Consider the following 21,041-nt stretch of genomic DNA (forward strand, 5'->3'; position numbering starts at 1 on the left):
AGAGCCAAGAGATGCTGCTCGCTCATATATTAAAGCGGCTATAATGGATATTATTATAATATCAATATGTGAAAGACAGTGAACTATCAGCTGAAGCTGCAGCTCCCCTCCGATTTAGTGAGTTTCAGCTCATTGTTTATCTGTCCGGGCCACAGATTCACTGCCCTCATGTTGTTTTTAGCCACAGCAGGCAGCTGTTTTCAGAGAAACAGCTGTAAAATGTGCTGTATCAGTTAACTTTTCATTTAACTGTTAGCAAAAATGTGAATAAACATATTTCCCATAATGCATAAGTATTCCTTCTCCTAATGTATCTGGGTTATTATTACAGATGCATCAACATTTTACTCTTGTGTAGTTTAAAGTTGCTATATGTAGCTTTGCTACATAGCTAACATTAGCATTAACAGCTGTTTACTTCCCAGCCTAGAAGAAACATTCAGGTCAGCAATTCATTTACGCACGAAGACCTGTCTCCAGAGATGGAAAGAAACGCCAGTGTTAACTCTTGTTTTTATTCTATTTCTTTTCTTCTACACCCTGGCCTCGACACTTTAGGATACAGAGTAACTGTAGCGTTGAGTCTGACCTGAAGACGTAGCGCTGCTCAAATTACGTACATTATAACCTCTTATATTGTGAATACAACAATGGCTGAAGCTCCTGCAAGACTGGTGAGTAAACAGCTGTTAGTGCTAATGTTGGCTATGTAGCAATAGCAAAACTTACAAATAGCTCTCTAAATTTACTGGATAACAGTCACTGCTACTGTTGTGTTTTATAATCTTAATCTGCAAAGTAACTATAGTTGTCACGTAAATAGCGGGAAAAGTACATTTGTCTCTGAACTGTAGTGGAGTAAAAGTATAAAGGTGCAGAAAAGGAAAATAATCAGTAAATAATATGTAAGTACATTTTATTCAAGTGCAGTGATGGAGAAGTATTCAGACTCCTCACTTCAGTAAAAATGGTGATACATTGGTGTGAAATCAGTGGTGGAATTACAGGAGCTACTTAAGTTTTGCTATTGCTACATAGCCAAAGTTAGCATTAGCAGCTGTTTACTTACCAGTCTAGAAGAAACATTTATTTCAGCATTAAACTTTATTCATTTACTCACCAAAAGCTGTAGCTACAGTGTTGCCGATATTAACTCTTATCTCTATCATGTCCTTTTTTTCTACTGAAGTTAGCATGCTAACCAGCCAGCCTTGGCACATCTTGTCACTTTCTGAAAGTGAGTCACTGCAGCCTCCAATCTGCCCTGTACACATAGAGCTGCTATTATAACCTCTTGTATCATAAAGACAACAATGGCTGAAACTCTCGTCATGCAACAATCACCTGCTCCCGGCAAGAAACCACGTTTGGCTGCAGAAAGAGCCTCTTTAAATAAATATGAGGTATGTGTACACCACCTGCTCAGCGGCAAACAGCAGACATGCACAGTCAGACAGCAGCTGGTGAACATGAGACCAAACACAGAGCTAAAAGAGAGAGACTACTGGACACAAACACCACTCCATATATATTACCATGTTGCTCCATAACTGCTGGATGTGTAAATTAGCAGCTGTTGGTGATGATACAGCAAATTAATGTCCCATTCCCACCTGGTCTCTGCTGCCCCAAAGTGGCCATAAAAAATCTGTTATTGCAGGTTTACGAAACAAAACTTAAAGGGGCAACCCACCAATTTTATTAAAAAAGTCAGTTTAGTCATTTGTGGGGAGTAATGAGTCTGTTTAAAGAGTCACTAAAGTATTTTGCTGCTTTCTGTGGTTGATATTTTCAAGCACATGACATCATCGCAGCAGGTGAAACCACTGGATGTCAGCAAACCCAAAATTTTCAGAGGGTGTTAACTGTTCAAACAGTTGAGTATAATGACTTGTGTTGTCTTTGCCTCTCTCACACACACACACACACACACACACACACACACACACACACACACACACACACACACACACAGATGCAACGAACCACCAGTTGAGGTCTGTTCAGGATATGCGTAGTCCATGTTTATTTATTAGTTGACAGTCTGGGGTTAGTTTGTCAGATACAGAACAGCGCACAATGCAACAAGCAGGTACAACATCAGCACACCTCAATATTGCAGTACATCCCTCCCCCATCGCCCCTCCCCCCTGCTGTATGTATGTATGTGTGTGTGTATATGTGTGTGTGTGTGGAACCCCACTTCTCCCCAGCCTCCCTCCCTCCCTCTTATACACACACACAACACACACACATATCACAGCCGCCCACGCACCACCACTGTAATCTCCCTGCTAAATCCTGTGATACTGATTTCATTGTTATTTAATGATCATATCATCGCTACTGATGACAATACTGACCACGCCATCGTAACTGATAAAAGCACTGTTGTTGTTATCATTAGCAGTATTATTATTTAAATCTAAATTTTTTTTTTAATCTTTTTTTTTTTTTAATGAGTTTTTATGTTGTTTTTTTTCCCCAATGTGTTTATATGTATAAAAGAAGGCTGCAACAGAGACAGGCGGACAGACAGGGTCATACAAACAGTCAGCATCAGTGTCGGAGCAGAGAGACGGAGATGAGCCGGGCCGAAGCCTGGGAGACGTTTAACAAGGCAACAAGTTGAGGTTGGACTGTGGATTATCACATTTATAGATGAACGAAACAGGACTGTTTTCATCTTCAAGCTTCTGTCTGAGAGACCAAAGTACAACTCCAACACAAAATACGACGCAAGGAAAGGTTAACATCCTGCTAGTTAATGTTGGATGGTACGTTTACTCATGAAAATGAAAGGGACACGCCCCAGATTCATCAACTGTAAACATGTCAAACTGTATATTTTTCTTCCCAGACAGTTAGCAAGGTTGTTCACTTTGGTTTTCTCAAATATTTCTATATTTTCTTATTGTCGGCAAATCCCATGTAATGACAAAAAAAAAACCTACAACAAATGTCTACCACGAACAAGTACTGTGTGTGTATCCAAAGCCTGTTATGTTCTTCCTCTGTGCCATTCAGCTCCATTGTTTCCCAAAAAAATATAAAATGTTTCCAATCAGCTGTTTTCATTTGAACCTTCAGCTTGTGTACAAAAAAAAAAAATCCTGATTTGGAAATTTGCTGGAAATTTGCTAAGCACTTGATCTACATGATCTTGCTGCTCCCTCTTCTTCTGCACTGCTTTAATGGCACCCAACTGGAGAATTAGCTCCACCAACTACGGTGGTGGATGAAAATGCTCATTAGTTTGTGTTTCTTTTTCCAATTTTCTGGAGATTTGGTCAAAAATTGCTCAACATGTGGATGTAAACGTGACTAATGAGCCACACATTGTAGTTGATTTTGACTCAGTCCCACACGCATCGTGTTGCTGCTCCAAATATTCACTAGAGCACCAAATGTGGATTATTCCGCTGCTGAAAATAGTCCCCAACAAACCCACTACTTCCTCCTGTTTGTTTGACAGAAAGCCTTTTTAAAAAAATTAAAATGAGGTCTTCAGTAAGAATGGGCTTGTGTTTGGAAGACATAAAGTGTTGAGAGACACACAAACTAACACATTGTTAGTTTGAGTCTTTTCATGGGATTTGTTGACGATAAGAAAAATATAAGACAAAGTCAACACCAACATGAGAGGTTCTGCTCTCTGCTCATCAGGCTCGTCTCGCGGGTTTCTCTCTGCTCCACAAACATTAAAAACAAACTTTATCTCTGGGTCCAAACATGTGAGAAATCCCTGGTTGGTTAATCCATCTTCACATATTTTGTCAGATTGAGTTTGTCTGGCATAACTGGAGCCACGATGAGCGGCACCAGCAGTGCAGCCCGTCTGTCGCTCCAAGGCAACGAAATAAACCCTCTTAGGTACTTAGATTGATTTTCCAGCATTGGTTGATCCAGGGCTGCAGAAGACATCTCGCCACACATGTCCTTTAAAACAGCTCTGCCTTGGCGAGGTGTATAAATGTTAACATTTATGACATGACGTTTTAATAATCAGTATAATCTGCTGCATCTCTAAGCGCTATAAAGAAAGTCGATGAAGGGAGGGGTGGTTGTTTTTCACTAGGACTCTAGTCTTCTCTAAATGTCTCTGGGCTACTACGGTAAGCGACACGAAAAGGAAAACCTAAGAGGAAACGATGGTGGGTGGGATTGTATGATACAAATGCTGCAGCGTTGGAGCGCTGCCGTACAAAAATCAAAAAGAGCAACGGATAATAAAAAAAAACGTACAATTTGATCATTTTATAAAAGAAGCAATGGAAATAAAAAAAAATGACAATCTCAAGGTTCTATTTACATTCAGAGAACGATACGTCAGTTTCTCTATTTCCGTCAACTCTATCTCCTCCCCACGTTTTTCTTGTACTCCTCCTCCTCCTCCTCCTCCTCCATCCTCCCCCTCTCCCTCAGAGGGTCCGAAAGGGTTTTGCTACAGAGGACCGGCCCTCCAAGTGGTTTCCATAGGCTTCCACTTTATGAATGCATCAGTATGTGTGTGTGTGTGTGTGTGTGTGTGTGTGTGTGTGTGTGTGTGCATAGGAGCGTCTGTCTGTGAACACATTCTGTGGTGGCCCTGAAGGTAGTGATAAGCTTTCCAAAGCACCGGCTCACACATGGTTCCCTGTGAAGCAGCAGAATGGCGACATCTTCTGGCCGGATCTTTGATGTTGCATTCGTATGGAAGGATTAAATCGACCACGATGACAGAGTCAGTCGGAGGACACGTGGTGTCACTGCTTTCATTATAGTTATTTTGTTCAATAAAGCTTTTCTTATAAAAACTCATGTTTCTGCAGAGTTTACATCTCTGTGTTTAAATACTGAGGCAGACTGCATTCGAAACCAGCGCTCTGACAGAAGTGCAACTTGATTTTTCAGGCATTCAAGCATGGCGTCAAAACATCTTGTTGCAATAGCTCCGCTTTGAAAGGCTGATACTGAGTGGAGTGGTCTGCCTCAAGCGTAGCATCACCACCTGAAAGCTCAATGCAGTGCAACTAAAGAAAACGCTTGAGAAAAGTCAAAACACAAACAAATGAAAAAAAACAAAAACACCTTCATCAGTGACGACATGTGCAGCATTTAAAATGGACATGCTACAAGTTGTGCAAAAAAACTGTGTAAATTACAAAACAACAGTTTCCAGGGGACACTAAAACGTGATGAACTTGCCTGGACACACCAGGGACGCTCTGTTTGTTGCCATGGTAAAGTAACTGAAATGGATTTTTACATCCCGACTTCATGATTCAGATCTTATTGCAGATATTTGATGCTAACCTAGCATTACCATTTTGTCAATTATTAGCCGACCAATTCAAATAATGTAATTATTTAAGCTAATTTCTATTAAGTCAATGAAACTGTTAAACTGTCTGTTGCGTTTTCAATCCCCCACACAGTGTCCTGCCGCACAAACACGAATGAGAGCACCAAACGTGGATTAATCCGCCACTGGAAATAGTCCCAAACAAAAGCACCATTTACCTTTGAGTAATGTGATTAAAAACTACAACTGTCCAGCTGTTTTGGGAAATTACTGAAATTATTATTTTTTTAAAAATATCACTTTATATCTGTCAATTGTTTTTCAAGATTTTTAAAGACGTCTTTTTTCTTGACGCTGTGCATATGATGTCAAATTGGTGAAGATGTTTTCTTCTATTTGCACGTGTTAAGTTAAGCTGCAGTTTGTTGAGCTCTCAGGGCCACCGTAGCACCCTGGTCCTGCAGTTCACCTGCCGAGCGAACCAGAGGATGATGGAGAAGGAATGAGTGTGTGAGGAGCGATGGATAATGGACAGATGGATGGACAGAAAGATGGAGGAGAGGAGGCTCAACTGGATTCTCTTAAGGCAACAGATCTCTCATCACTGCAGGTCAACAGGCAGGGATGGAGAGCATGAACAATCACACAACGAGCGCACACACGCAGACACACACACACACACACACACACACACACACACACACACACACACACACACACACACACAAACACTGTCACTCCTTAACCTCATACGCTAAATATCAACTAAACAGTTCATAAGTGCCTCAGGGAGGGGCATGCATCTTAGGTTTGACAGCCGCACACACATCAACAAATACCAGGATCATTCCCAGACGCATGCACACAAACATAGAAACAGCTGGAAAACAGCAGAAACAAAGACACACAGTGGTGATGTTTAATAATGATGCACAAAAAGTAAAAACATAACTGAAAATGTGACGTTTATATAAAAAAACTGAATATGATTTGAAATGAATGAGACTTAAATGTTTGTACAGGGTGATATAATTTGTGGGAGACACTTTGGTCAAAGATGAACGAAGAAACGACTTCCACTACTTTTTTTTACCCCCTTTTCTTCATCTCACTCTTCATCACACCTGCCACTTTCTTCCTCTCCTGCCTTCCACCTCCCTTTGTCTTTCTCAGGTATAGAAGAGTGAAGGGCTGATTTAGTATGTTTAGGTGTATGAGTGTGTATGTGTGTGTGTTGTGTGTGTGTGTGTGTGTGTGTGTGTGTGTGTGTGTGTGTGTGTGTGTGTGTGTAAACTTGGAGTAGAAAAGATGAGACATCCTGTAAACAGCTTCACTGCATAAACCTGTGGAATGTACTGAGACTGTGTGTGTGTGTGTGTGTGTGTGTGTGTGTGTGTGTGTGTGTGTGTGTGTGTATGTGTGTGTTCTTACACTATAACATTACAGGCAGTGGAGTCAAGAGTGGTCTGTCCCTTGGTGTTTTCTTTGCAGGCAGGTATTCTGTATGTGTTTGTGTGTGTGTGTGTGTGTTCTTGTAATGTGTTTGTTAGTGTGTGTGTGTGTGTGTGTGTGTTTGTAATGTGGATGTTAGTGTGTGTGTGTGTGTGTTTGTCTAGCTGGGCCGGTTCAGGATGCTCGACATGGACGGAGCGATGGGGGGAGGTGGGATTGCGTTAACGGGGGAGGCGGGACCGGAGCTCTCGTTGCCATGGGGAACTGGCCCCCGGCCGCTGTACTGGCCGATGAAGGAGCCGTCCTCGTTGAACTGGATGTCCACGCTGTCTCCGTATTCGGCCAGAGAGTCGTCACTTCCCAGCTTACTCTCCCCACAGATAGACGGGTGGCTGTCCGAGCGCTTCTCATCTCCATCACTGGAAGACGACAGACAGAGACAGTCAGTGATCAGCTGAGTGGAGGCTGAGACACTGATCCTTGATTTCACACAGAATTTAAAACACCACAGATCTTGTACAGGGTGAAAAAACAAATTTCATTCTTCTCTTCAAGGTCTAAAGTGCTTAAAGATCCCCTCCGATGTAAATCCAGTGTTTAATCTTGTTAACATCCACATGATGTTTTTTATATAATAGGAAATATCATGAGCGAAATAATCCATCAACACCATGACTGAGTATTTCCACCTTGAACTGCAGTGAACCACTGACATGATATGACAATGATGAAAACAGATTCAGACCGCCAGGGTTTCATAAGTCACAAACCTAAGGATCCTATCAACTTGTGGGGACAGGGGGCGGGGCTAAATACACCTTAAACCTTGTCAGTACAGAGAGCCAAAGTTAGCATTAGCACAACCAGCCACTGTGTCAGCCACTGCCAGTCACAAGCTAACAAACAACACAAACAAATAAAAGATGCTAACTACTCTAAGTGTTCTGATCCGTCTGCTAGTCTCTGATTCTGGTCTCAACAGACTCCTCTGGGTCTGACTGAGGCTCAAACATGTGGCTGAGTCTCTCTGATGTTTCCGCCTCTGACCATCTTTATACTCTCTGCTCTTTCACCTGTCCACCTGGAGCAAGCAGCAGCGGTGGTCGTGGGCGGGGCACAAGGCCTGATCCAGATTTCTCAATAAGGAAGTAAGAGAAGATGTGCTTCAGCCACAGTTTTTTATGTTGGAAAACCACGTTAAACAAAATATTAGTAATCGCAGAGGATTTTTACAGAGTTTAAAACATGTCTGGAGAGGAACTTTAACATGCCTAAAAATGACAACAACAAAACCCAAAAAAGCAAAAACCAGCTCCATGAAGTTACCGTTATGTGATCGGTTTAACTAAATTTAATGACACACCATCACAACACATTCACAAGACATGAAACACGCATGTAAGAGCTAATAAAGGAGGTTGATGTCCTCACCTCTCCAGGGATCTGCAGGCAGAGCAGTGAGGGAAGACAGGATAGTGAGGGAGAGGAGGAACATTAGAGACAAACAAGCAACTACAAACGTTTAATAAAATGTTATTTAGAGGTTTCATTCCAAAATAAAGTTGATATAGTGTCCTGAACATACTGTATAAGCTAAGTGTAAATGACAAAATTATTCTTATATTGACAATATATCAAAATTGACTAATAATAATAATAATGTTTAATTTTGGAATGAAACCCCTCAGGTTCCTACAGGACAGGACATGAAGCAGCACAGGGCCAGAGGCAGGAAACTGAGTGGGATTAGGAGGAACATGATTTCAGTGGGTGTGTCAGTGTGAGCTTTAATCAGTGTTAATCAAATCAGTAGCTCTTGTGTTGTGCAGTGTGCTCTTCTCTCTCGGCTCTGTGATGAAGAGGAGAGTCCGCAGCAGAGAGGAAACCAAGCGGCAACCTCCGAGGCTGAAAAATGGAGCCAACTTGGAAGAACCAAAAACTGCACTTCTTCAGTTGACTTCAGACTCCCATGTTGAAATGACCAACTTTACAGCAAAGAGAAGCCTGAGTTCAGTGGCTGTGAAACTGGAGTTTAGTTTGCTGAAGTTTATTTTAAATTTTAAAGTACTTTACTACGGTACTTTTACCATTTTCTGCTACTTTATACAGTACATTTAAAGTCCGACTGAAATTAAATGTCTGTGTTTGGCTCTGCAGGGACACGTCATCACTCGTCCCATGTTCTCCTGAAAAATGTTTTGCTTTCATGATGCTTTTACATTAATTTCACTTTCCGTGTACATAGATGACCTCATTTGGATACTGTGAGTCAAATGTTGCATAAAGCAGAAACATGAGTATTGTATCACATGCAGAGTGAGACAGCAGCTCCTCCTACATGTAAACGCACAGTGGTTCGTTTAGATGCTGCTGTGGTTCTCACTCAGTCAAACACAGAAACAGACTCGTCTCTCAAGCTGCTAAAACCACAACTAAGACTTTTAAACAGCATGTAGACGTTATGTTTGACTCCAGAGAGGGACGACTTGATATGATTTCAGTTTTAAAAGGGAGATATTCTGACAGATTCTCTGTCTCTAACACTGGCTGGAGGATGTTTTGCCAGACGTCAAACAGCTAAAGCCCACTGCTCTTGGATCAGCCTGAACTCTGGTGATGAGGCCTGATATTATATATTGATGTGACGCTGTTTTCGCAGCTTTTAGACTTTGTATTAATGCTCATGTGTTTAAAATTTGGCATCTATGACTAGGAGTGAGAGAAGACCCACCTGTACTCTCCAAAGGTCTCATCTTTCATCGGCCGAGCTTCAGAGTCCACCTCCTTGTCTTCCTTGTCCTTCACTGTGGGGAAAAAACCCTTACGTCAAACTCTTGACTACAGACTAGAGCCTGTATGTTACTGTGTGTGTGTGTGTGTGTGTGTGTGTGTGTGTGTGTGTGTGTGTGTGTATTTAGCTGTGCACATCAGTGTGTTGTTACCTGCATATTTACCGCCCCTGCTGCGTTTGATGAGGCAGAGGATGAGCAGGATCAGCACGAGCAGCACAATGGCGCTGATGAGTCCTATCAACCAACCCTGGGTGGCGAAGCCGCCGGGCATCTCAGACGGCACTGAGAGACGGAGAGAGAGCGTCAGCAATACAAGTACAGGATTAACACCAGTGATCTTCATGCAGGTGCTGCTGGACTCCTTCATCTGCTTATTGTAAACTCTCAAATAGTTGCAGTGACCAGAGAGAACCAGGCACTTATTTGGAGGCTTATTTCTCCCGTCCCCGGGTCAATGCAAACTCCCTTATATGTGAGCTTTTAATGTGAATGTTTACAGGAAGTGTTGACTTCTGTTGATAGTAAACTACCCTGAGCATTGCCATAAAAGTGACTGGAATTTGTGAATGAAAACAGTATTGCTGTTAATGCACCCCCCTCAGACAAAAATCAAGACATCAAGAACTACCCACGAGCAGTCCCTGTCTGCAGTGTATCCACAGAGATACACACAACTACCTATGAATTACTGGGACACTCGAGACAACTGTTGTGAGGAACATCTTGATCTCTAAGGAGTTTGATTTTGCAGGATGCAGCATTCACACCTGGTCCCACGGTCCATGTCACATTCTCCCACTGGGTGTCGTTTCCATGCTTGATCTTCAGGTGGTACTCAGTCCCAGGTTGGAGGCCTGTCAGCGAATAGAAACCCTGCGTGGAGTTCACCACCTCTGACTGCTGCCACTCGGCCCCGGCTGCAGCAAACACACACACACACACACACACACACACACACACACACACACACACACAAACACACGCACACACACACACACACACACAAACAAATGTCAGATTAATAAAGTTGTGTGTCTCTGCCATACTTTGCAGCGCTGAATATTTTTCTCACTCTCTTCCTGATTCTCATCTGATTTTTTTCTTCTTCTTTCTCTTCTTTTCTTTATTTTGCCTCCTAATAATGTAGTGCTGCAGAAATGAGTCTTAAAACCTAGAAATCAATTAACGTTTTAACACTTCCTGTTACGTCATCTGGGAGTCTCTGGGTTCTTTGTTGGATGACTGAAATAACGTCTGAGGTAAACACAAGCTCATCACATTTTCAAGTTTTGTTCTACAACATAAAATACAACAGCAAATACCCCAGCCCTGATTTCTTTAAGTTTTTATGTCTCTGTTTTTACTTCCACTGATTGTATTTAGGCTTCAAACACCATAAAGTGGTGTTTATTAGTGAAGATTATCCAATAATAAGCCAAAAGACAATGGGAAAATCCTATTGGCTTTTTGCGGAGGGAACCATGGTGACTCTAACATCAGGGTTGGCCAACAAAAATACATCATCGCTGCAGCTCTCTATTCTCCCTCAGGCAGATGTTGATCTTGCAGGTGTGTCCGCCTCATACAGCAGTAATGATGGGTAACTGATGCAAAGCTTTTAAGCATGTGTTTATTTAATAATTGATAGTAACATCCTCCTCTCTTCCTCCATTTCCCTCTTGGAGTCTTCAAGCAGAAAAGGAAACTCACGGCTCTTCCTGAGGTAGCAGATGTGGAAGCCGTGATTCCTGATTCGCTCTCCGGGCACCCAGCTCAGGTTGAGTAAGGTGTTACCCTGGACTATGGTGATGTTCGACGGAGGAGCTGGAAAGAAAGAAAGAAAGAAAGAAAGAATGTAAATGAAAAAAAATAACAAAACATAAGCACTTGACTGCGTTTAAATGAAGCACAGTAATTTCACCTCCGTCAAGCAGGGTGGCGCCCCTCTGTGTGATGGGAAGTCCGTATCCACTTGCGGTGCGTGCTATCACTTTGAAGATGTAATGGCTGCTGGATTCCAGAGAGTCCAGCACAATGTGAGTCACGCTGGGGTCACTGACCTCCATCTGCATCTGCAGCGGGTTGTCTCTGCTCTCCACCTCTGCAGATGAAACACAAACCAGCACTCATGTACTGTACTTACACTGATACTACCGCACCTTTACTGAAGTCCAGCTTTTAAATACATGGTTCTGCCGATGGTCTTACGTTATAACACTGACCCATAGGTGGCAGTAATGTGCCAATACAAACAATACAGGATTTCAAATGTTAAAAAAATTGTGCAATTGCAATTGTGTTTGAATGAGTGAAACACATTTTTCAGACCTCAAGGATTCATACAGAGAGTTTTGGTGTGTAACAATGCATAGAAACTTTAACTGCCATAAAATGTATTTATGTTGTCATTTGATATGTTTTGTTTGCACACATTATTTATATAATTTATTTTCAACAATTTTCTTTTTTATTTGTATTGGCTCTTCCAGGACGTAGGAACTCTTGACAAGAACATGAAAAGATTATTCACCAAAATGTTGTTCTGTTACTGTAATGTATTGATGATTAAAAAATAATTTAAAAACAAATCAGAATAAATCTCCTTTTACAATGAATTTTTCTCAGTTATTGTCAAACTCAAACTTAATTTATGGTGAGAAATCCTGTGAGATATTTCTGCGTCTTAATAATTTCAAAATCAACCCTATTGAGGAAAGGTTTTTTTTCTCAAACTTTTTCTCATCCCAGATTTATATTTTATTTTTCTATTTGTCTGTATTTCAGTAGATTTGCTGTATTTGCCATTAATATAAATATTTTTTTTAATATTACATGTAGGGTATGGTAGTTTTAAATCGGGGATCAGCCAACAAAAATATTAACAGCATCTTGATTTTCAGCACCCCTCCCCCCACACCGATAATTGTGGTACAGTCCCTTATAAAACACTCCAGTGTAAAACCTTACCCTCTTCGTACTGCACCATGTATCCCAGCAGAATGCCATTGGCTTCGACTGGAGGGGTCCAGTATAGGACTACTGATTTCTCTGTCGGGCTCTCAAACCTTAGTGATGCAGGAGGACCAGGAGCTACACACACACACACACACACACACACACACACACACACACACGCAGAATTAAATATTTACAGATGAAGAAGCTGGGCACACACTATACGGACTAGGTTTTACACCTGGGGCCGGTTTCACAAACATATTTCAGACTGATCTTTAATGTTGCTCCAGTTTTTAATATTGCTCATAGATCCGTCTAATGCAAGTCAGACTGTTTCGCAAAAATAAAGACTGACTAATTTTAAGCCAAAAACATTAGACACCGTACCCCAAGCTAACTCAGGCCTGAGACCACTGTTACCATGGTAACAATCAATGACATCGCCGCTGAGCAGTGAAGTGGATGAATTTAGACGTCTATCTGAAGTCTGACTGACTGAGTCTCACTCTGAGGAGAGCACGACACCCGTCAATGATCGGTTTGATTTCTGGCAGGTCAGATATTTTACTCAGCTGTTTGAGCTGCTCCACGATCTGATGGCTGCTGTCAAAAGGTCCATTATGAACAGCAGTTGACTTCAGTTGTATTTCACATGTTGTGGTCATTGCGAGCTCCACATTGTGGCCGGTTATGTGAGCATCAAGGTCGAAGTTTCTGTCCATGCAGTGCGACTTCACACAGTATTCGTGATATAATAAAAAAACAACTTTAACTGTAACTTTACCATATGAGCCAAAACGCAGCTTTTCATTTAAACTTACCTCCCTCTGGGGTGCTGAAGCGGTGAGGCGCAGAGTGGGGACCCTCCCCTTTGCTGTTGAAGGCAGTGACGGTCAGTTCATACCGAGAAAACAGCTGCAGCTCTGGCACATCCGCTGAGGTCTTCTGGCCGTAGACCACCACCTCCCTGCTCTCTCGGTCCATCTCCTTCCCTCGCTCCATTCTGTCCTCTTTCCCCTTTCCGTGGTGCAGTTTTCCAAGAGACCTCCGGTCCCGAACAACCTGGGGACCCAACCTCCTGATGTGGATCTTGGGGGGGGGGATTTCAAGTGAGACCAGTGAGTTTTGTCTTTGTGTATGAGACAAATAAACCTGCCCTGCCTTGTTGCTGTAATGTCACCTTTACATGAAAGGCCATTAAATGTCTGGAGGATCACTTAGAGTTTATTTGTGAATCCTCATGTCTGAATGTCATAAATGTACAAATGAGTTCAAACATTTTGGCAATTTATTAAACTCATGTGAGGAAATATGAGCCAGAATATGGCAGCTGATCAGAAGGAAAAGAAATGAACAACGTTTCTCTGTTTAATATGAATAAATTTTGTACCAAACATTATGAAAATATGATGAGTTTTGTTTGAAGACTGCGTTTTCCTTATAGGCCTCATGGTTTAAGTGAAATCATAAAAGTGGCCACATGGTGGTGCTCTAACCATCACAAAATCAGCTCTTCTCTGCTCATGTTAATCTTTTTTACCTATCCCTCCTAATAAGCAGCTAACAGGACCAACAACTGATGAAAACATTAGAATGTTTCTGACGTCGTTCAACAGAGAACAAACAAACTCAGTTTCCTTCTCTGGCTCAGGAGAATAATGGATGAGCGGCTGAGTTGTTGTAACCCGTACCTTGTATCCCAGCAGCAGACCTCGGATGTTCTGAGCTTCGTTCCACCTGACTCTGACTGTGCTGTTCCACACTGTAGTTTCAATTCCAGTGGGAGCATCCTCAGGCTCTGAGAGAGAGAGAGAGAGAGAGAGAGAGCGAGAGAGAGAGAGAGAGAGAGAGAGAGAGAGAGGATGAGCAGTTAGCTTGCAGTAAGAATAAAAATATGGAAGTATTCAACAAAACAGCATTATAATTTAAATTGAGGAACATGTTATAATTGTTGTCCTCTATGCTACTTTTCCATGGGATCCTTTCTGCATGAGTTATGTTGTGTATTTTTACAATTAAATTATATCTTCCTGAATTTTGTAAATTAATTCAATTAAAAGTAAATTAATCAGATGTGTGGGTCTGCACCATCCAGTTTTGTGACAGTGACATTTAAATAACTGGCGAGTGAACTAAATATATGAATGACATCAGGTGTGAACTCAGAAGGCACCAGCAGAGGGCGACCTTCCAACAACAAGTCAACATCCCATCACAATGTTTCTGCCTCTGTCACTGGAGTAAAAGACCCGAAGTCTTCAGGTGACGTACTGTCCTCTCCAGAGTGTCCGATCTCAGGTTCTGGTGACGGTCCTTCTCCGAGCGAGTTGACGGCCTGGACTTTGATCTCAAACGGTGTATAGGTTCCTGTGTTGTTCACCAAGAATGGCGGAGACTTTATGTAGCTGTAGTTCCAGTGTGCACCTGTCTCCCCGGCCTCCCGCCATGACACCTTGTACTGGAAGTCCTGGCCGTTATGCAAATGCTTCTCCATTTCCTGCAAAGACACAGGAATATAAAAGGGATTGGGATTCACCTTGGTGTGTATGTACCTACAGGTGGATCCTTTCACCTAAGTAACGGTAAATGACCAGTTGCAACATTTTGTTATTGCAGCTGGTGTTTGAGACATGAGTATGAGATTTATGAGTACAGGAATATTCTTACTGCACAGCTAAAATAACTAATAACTAAAGCATTTTAATAAATGTAGTGAAGTAAACAGACACTATTTCCCTCTGAAATGTAGAGGAGTATAAAGACCTGGAGTACAAAAAGTATCAAGTAACATAAAATGGAAATACTCGAGTATTTAGCGGTACAAATACCTCAGAACTGTAATTATAATGTAATTTAATAATTATAGAGTTTATTTATAATGGATTTATCAAAATCAGAGATTACAACGTGCTTCACAAGGATAAAATAACAAAACAAACAACAAACACATGCAGATAAATTATTCAAGGTAAAAATAAGAACACAATAAAAATAGAAAGACAAATAGGCAATTCAAAAATGTGTGAAATATTTAAAAGATTATTCAAAAGCTTCATGAAAGAAATGTGTTTTTATAAGCGATTTTGAAAAAGATTCAGATTATGCTAATCTAAATTCATCAGGCAGTTTGTTCCACAGCTGTGGTGCCCTGACAGCAGAAGCTCCGCCCCCTTTAGTCTCACACCTTGACGTAGGAAAGATGAACAAGTTCCTGTCTGCAGGTTGATACAGGGCAATTAATTAATGATAAAATTAACGTGAGTAACTGTACTTAGTTACTTCGCACCGCTACATGCACGTGCACACACCAGCGCTTACACACCGATGCACACAGACTCGTGCACTCACATTCCATGTGATGACCAGAGTCTTTGGGTCTGTGGAGTCACTGCGCACACCGGTGGGGTTAAAGTCAGGAACTGGAGGAAGAAAGACAGACAGAAAACATCTGATGTTAAAGGGATAGTTTGATAAATGTGCTTATTCACTTTCTTGAGATAGAGTTAGAGGAGATGATTGTTACCACTCTCATATCTGTCCTTTCAGTGTGGAGTTACAGCCAGCAGGCAGCTAGCTTAGCTTAGCATAAAGACGGAAACAGGGGGAAACAGCTGGACTGATGCTGTTTAATCTATACAACTCATCTCTTGACAAGAATGATGTAATCTTAATGCATTCAGTGTTACAACTCCAGCGTCTGGCGTCACTCACCAGCAGGCGGCGAGCGGTGGTGTTGCGAGGGCTTGCTGGGGCTGCTGGGTCCAATCTCGTTGACGGCGATGACCCGGAAGCGGTAGGTGCAGTAGGGGTGGAGGTTAAGCTGCAGGTGGTTGAAGTCCCCGGGCACTTGCTTCCACTCCTCCCACCTCCACTTCCCCTCCTCTGTGTGCTGCTGCTCCTGGGCCTCCACGATGAACACTGACAGAGAGACACAGACATGACGATGTTGATACCACTTTAAAATGTGAGCAGCAGAGAAGTCAGAGAAATGCCAGAGGGTCATGGTCAGTAACCCAGAGGGTATAAGGCAAAATCATTGCATACTGCATTTCATGTGTCACCAAAACTTCGTTAGTAGCTTTGTAATAACCAGCAGATGATTCCAGTTATACAGACAGTTTCTGAATGAATGAGGAGATCAACATAAACGAATCACAAAATAACGTGCGGGAAGTGTTCAGTATCTAAAGAGGGGAACTTCTCTATCTCACATATGGCAACCTCAGGATTTTAATAAGGTGGTCACACTACAGCTCTCAGTGTAACTGCGAGCTCATGGCTTCTAGATGCAAAACATTTGTCTATGATCAGAGTGTGTAGAGTTTCAGGCTTTGGATGGAAAATGAATCATGTTTTAATATTTCAGATAGATAAAAAAAAACAGCAGTTTCTTTTCATGATCCTGAGAATAAAACTTTAAATTTTGTTCTTTTTGTTGTGAGTGAACTTTTGAGTTTTTCACTGACAGAGCAGAGCTGGTGTGTAACTACTGTTTGGTGAATCTTGGACAGGTAAACAGGAGGGAATACATGCATCCTGTCTGTTTGATTGATTGATTGATTGATTGATCATGGCATTCATCAGCTGCCTGACAGAGGGCTGCTATTTGCCCTTCCAATACTAGAAGTTTCTCTTCCTAATACTGGCTGCAGAGTAACGTCTACGAGCTAAAGCCAACAGATGTCTACCAACAAAAAAAAAGAAGAGGAGTCAGTGAAACAGCACAGATGTGGTCTCACAGCTGTATTGACAACTGAATACAGCTTAGCAAAAACATGGCTGTATGTTTCATGTGTGTGTGTGTTGTGTGTGTTAAGCACCTGCGATGGGGCTGTTGTGGGACTGTCCCGGGATCCAGCTGAGAGTGAGGCTGTGGTCGGCGATATCAGACAGAGACAGATCCTTCGGAGGGTCCGGTCGTGCTGAGGGACAGAAAACAGTTAGCGTTTAAAACTGAACCGTCACACCTACACACAATAGTAGACACACACACACACACACACAGTGACGTACCCACTACAGTGATGGAGCCACTCGCTTTCACGTTGTCCAGGTCAGTGATGACCTCACAGGAATAAGCCGCTGTGTCTTCTGTTTGGACGTTTGTCACTTTCAAGGTTCCATTCTCAAAGATAGTGTACCTAGACACACACACACACACACACACACACACACACACACACACACACACACACACACACAGAGGAGTTTAATGGTATCAGTGATTTACTTCTGCTCCATTAAAGCCACACGTGGTCCCCTCACACTGCTCTCCTTGGAGAGAGAGAGAAAGAGAGATAGAGAGAGAGAGAGAGAGAGAGAGAGGAAGGATGACACACAGCAAAGGACCACAGTGGAAATATCATCACTCAATCATAGGGCTGGCCCCACTGCAGCACTTCTTTTAAAATGGTGTCCTGAGTTCCTTACCTGATTTTATTACTTATTTAAATATTTTTATTTATTCAAAATAGTTTTAAATGCTATGTTAATGTCATCTTAATGTTTTCATGCCTCTGTAAAGCACTTTGAATTGCCTTGTGTCTGAATGGTTCTGTATAAATACACTTGCCTTAACTTCCCCACCTTTAGTAAAGAGCGGTGCACAGACGCCTCCCTGAGCTTCTCCCACAGAGCAGGTGAAACCGCCTCAAACAACCTGATCTTAATGTGCTTTAGTTTTGCTGTGAAATCAAACACGTCAGCGTGAGTCCTTACTTGTCATTGCCCGGCAACTCCAGCAGTTTTTGTCCGTTTATCCTCCAGACAATTTGGTATTTGTTGAGCCGAGGGTCTTTGTAGAAGCGACAGTCCAACAGAGCGCTGGTTCCCCTGAGAGTGCGCACGTCCTGGGGGCTCGCCAGTACCACTGTTTGATCTGAGGGGGAAACAGGTAAATACAGGAAACAGCATTTTCATTTCATTTTATTTTTTACATTTATTCACGACTTTTTCCTGTAAAGCATTTCCACCCTGACGAGACAAGGTTCTGGGGTCTTGGCACCAAAAAATCTGTGTGTGACTCACTGAAGACTTCCAGGTGAGCGCTGATGGAGATATTGGTGTGTTTGATGGAGCAGGTGTACGTTCCGCTGTCCTCGTGACTGACGCTGGACAGCTCGATCGTCCCATTGGTCAGCAGGGACACACGGGGGTCCGACAACAGAGGAACCATGTCTTCACCCTCCCTACAGAGAAAACACACACACATAAAAACATATTGATCCTTGCGTACATTGATCAGAGGTGTCTCTGCAGCTCTTTCTTTGAGTCTTTCAGGGTTTATTCCAACATTAGACAGCACCAGCAGTAAATCCCAGTATCTCCATCAGTGGAAGTGTTTTTTCTGGCTCATCAGTGAATGGATAGTAGATAGAGGAAGATCAATAAATGCATAATGTATGAGGCCTGCAAAATTCACAAGCTCTGTCTCTTGTTACTGGACAATGCAACTTCTGCTCCTCTACAGTGAAAACAGAGATATAACCAGGATTTTATAAATTCTGAGATCATGAGCTTTCCCTTCCCACCTGGGTAAGTTTTGGTAAATCACATAATTTTACATTTTATTTATTCATTTAACTGTCCAATAATATTTTCTGTGTTGTCTTATATTATCGTCTTTACTGCTGGGTTTGTCAAGCTGTTGTTATTTTATTTATTTTTTGCCCAAAATTCAAACAAGATTCTTAGTGTAAAGATCAGAATCAGCCCTAAAATACAACATGTGTAAATATGTGTGTAATATCAAAACATTTTCTGCTTTTCATGTCATTAATGAATCCCCAAATTCCCAGAGATATCACAAAGAACAAACTCAGTGTTGTTAATAGTAGCTTCGACCCTTCCTGTAGTAGTGATTTGTAATTTCATATAAATGAAGCCACAGTGGACTGTTGTTGTTCTGACACTTCTGTCCTTTCACGCTCGTCATTAAAACACTTTGTTTTCACGTGTCTTCTGTCGTATATATCAACATATATATAACAATCATGTATAACAACACCGGGCGTAGAGCTGCTGACTGCTGCTGACTGCTCGCTGCTCTGTGACTCCAGACCTGGGTGTGGTCGGCCCCGGCATGGGACGCTGAGCTACAGAGTGCAACCACCAGGGGGCGCTGCTCCATTCAAAGTAAAGGCCACAACTGAACGGCAGGGACTGATAAAAATCCAGCATACGATCATAAAGCTGCTGCAATTCTTTATTTTTACAGTCGACAGTATTTTAGTCCGCCCCTTAACATTTTCTGACTTCTCTGCTGTGTCAGCAGCTCTGAGCTCACTGGTTCCTACTGAAGATTTAAATCCTTACAAGTATATGGTTTTAATTTTAAAGAAGGCTCAGAGAATCGCTGTGGTTTTTAACAGACAGAAGCAAATAAAGAATTGGTGGGGACTATTTTCAGTGGTGAATTAATCCACATTTGGTGCTGCAGTGAGTATTTGGGGCAGCAGGATGGTGTGTGTGAGTCAGAATAAACTACAGTGTGTGTGCAACAGTTTTTCTAATAGTATATAAGATCCATCCGGCTGTGATACACAGACAAACCTGTCAGTAGGAGACATTCAGTGTTGGTTTGGCTCTGCACTTGAGATTTGTTGACATTCAGAACAAAACAAAATAGTTCCAGCTTTATCCACCGTGAAGATGTTCATGTACTTGTACAGTGTAAACACAGGAGCACTGAGGGGAGGGTGTGTAACCACAGAACAGACGTGTGGACTGTCTGAGCAGGAAAAGATCAGGTGTAAATAATCGCACTAATGACGGTGCCGTTTCTGTCAGTAGCTGCGTTTTCATTAACATGTTTGATGCACAATTTGAAACTGCGAATGAAAAACGAGTCAACACCTGAATTTAGAAAAAACCCAAATGTCGGAAAACAATGTTTACACTCACATGAGGATTATTCGACAAAGCAATATTTTACAAAAGTGACATGGAAACACTTTTTCCATATTTAAGTCACATGACATGACTTGAGTAGTCACATGACATCCAAAAACATTGCAGACTATAAATCCTGCTGTAAAATGTCCACTCAGTTGGAAGAGTAAAAGGAGTCAATCACCTTTTTTAAGGGGTTTAACCTGTGTTTAAAAACCTGTTAATTCTGGTGTAAAATGGGTATAAGTTAGAAAGTGGTGTCTCTGGCATGCACATCACTTTATGCTAATAATCCCACAATGCACTGCGATAATGAAATGTTGAAGATTTGAAAGTTTCTGAAACTTGAGTTGACCAAAGAGTAAACCACAGTAACTCTGCTCATAACACATGAACCCACAAAATACCTGAAGATATAAAGGCTGCAGCTTGTGGAATAAGGTTTAGGATTACAGACGGGGAACAGTAGGAGCTCTCCGACATCCCTTTACTGCGCGTATGTGTGTGAGCGTGTCTCACCATGTGACGTGTGGTCGTGGAGAACCAAAGGTTTCACAGTGCAGCTTGATGTCTCCGCCCTCAGTGACTTTGTACACGACTCGATCAGAGGAGAGGATCTGAGGAGGGAGCTCTGAGAGACAGAGGACAGACAGAGACATCAGGAT

At 42.0% G+C, this 21,041-nt stretch overlaps 1 protein-coding gene across 1 annotated transcript in view; it reads right to left on the reverse strand.

Moving 5' to 3' along the window:
* Nucleotides 1–1,998: 1,998 nt before the first annotated feature.
* Nucleotides 1,999–21,041, reverse strand: part of LOC111673374 (neural cell adhesion molecule L1.1-like) — a 52,573-nt gene continuing 33,530 nt past the window's right edge. The window contains exons 11-27 of the mRNA XM_087169831.1: nucleotides 20,896–21,016; nucleotides 18,514–18,674; nucleotides 18,205–18,364; nucleotides 17,500–17,627; nucleotides 17,307–17,408; nucleotides 16,198–16,404; nucleotides 15,835–15,905; nucleotides 14,758–14,983; nucleotides 14,178–14,284; nucleotides 13,308–13,575; nucleotides 12,496–12,618; nucleotides 11,450–11,629; nucleotides 11,239–11,352; nucleotides 10,296–10,445; nucleotides 9,679–9,810; nucleotides 9,468–9,540; nucleotides 1,999–7,155 (exon numbers count right to left, since the gene is read on the reverse strand). Coding sequence (XP_087025957.1) covers nucleotides 6,897–7,155; nucleotides 9,468–9,540; nucleotides 9,679–9,810; nucleotides 10,296–10,445; nucleotides 11,239–11,352; nucleotides 11,450–11,629; nucleotides 12,496–12,618; nucleotides 13,308–13,575; nucleotides 14,178–14,284; nucleotides 14,758–14,983; nucleotides 15,835–15,905; nucleotides 16,198–16,404; nucleotides 17,307–17,408; nucleotides 17,500–17,627; nucleotides 18,205–18,364; nucleotides 18,514–18,674; nucleotides 20,896–21,016 — 2,582 coding nt within the window. The 3' untranslated portion in view covers nucleotides 1,999–6,896. The remainder of the gene's footprint in view (nucleotides 7,156–9,467; nucleotides 9,541–9,678; nucleotides 9,811–10,295; nucleotides 10,446–11,238; nucleotides 11,353–11,449; nucleotides 11,630–12,495; nucleotides 12,619–13,307; nucleotides 13,576–14,177; nucleotides 14,285–14,757; nucleotides 14,984–15,834; nucleotides 15,906–16,197; nucleotides 16,405–17,306; nucleotides 17,409–17,499; nucleotides 17,628–18,204; nucleotides 18,365–18,513; nucleotides 18,675–20,895; nucleotides 21,017–21,041) is intronic.

This window comes from Seriola lalandi, unplaced genomic scaffold (assembly GCF_002814215.2).
Source record: "Seriola lalandi dorsalis isolate HSWRI2012SDOR001 ecotype SW California unplaced genomic scaffold, Sedor1 jcf7180002054917, whole genome shotgun sequence".
NCBI classification, from domain to species: Eukaryota; Metazoa; Chordata; class Actinopteri; order Carangiformes; family Carangidae; genus Seriola; species Seriola lalandi.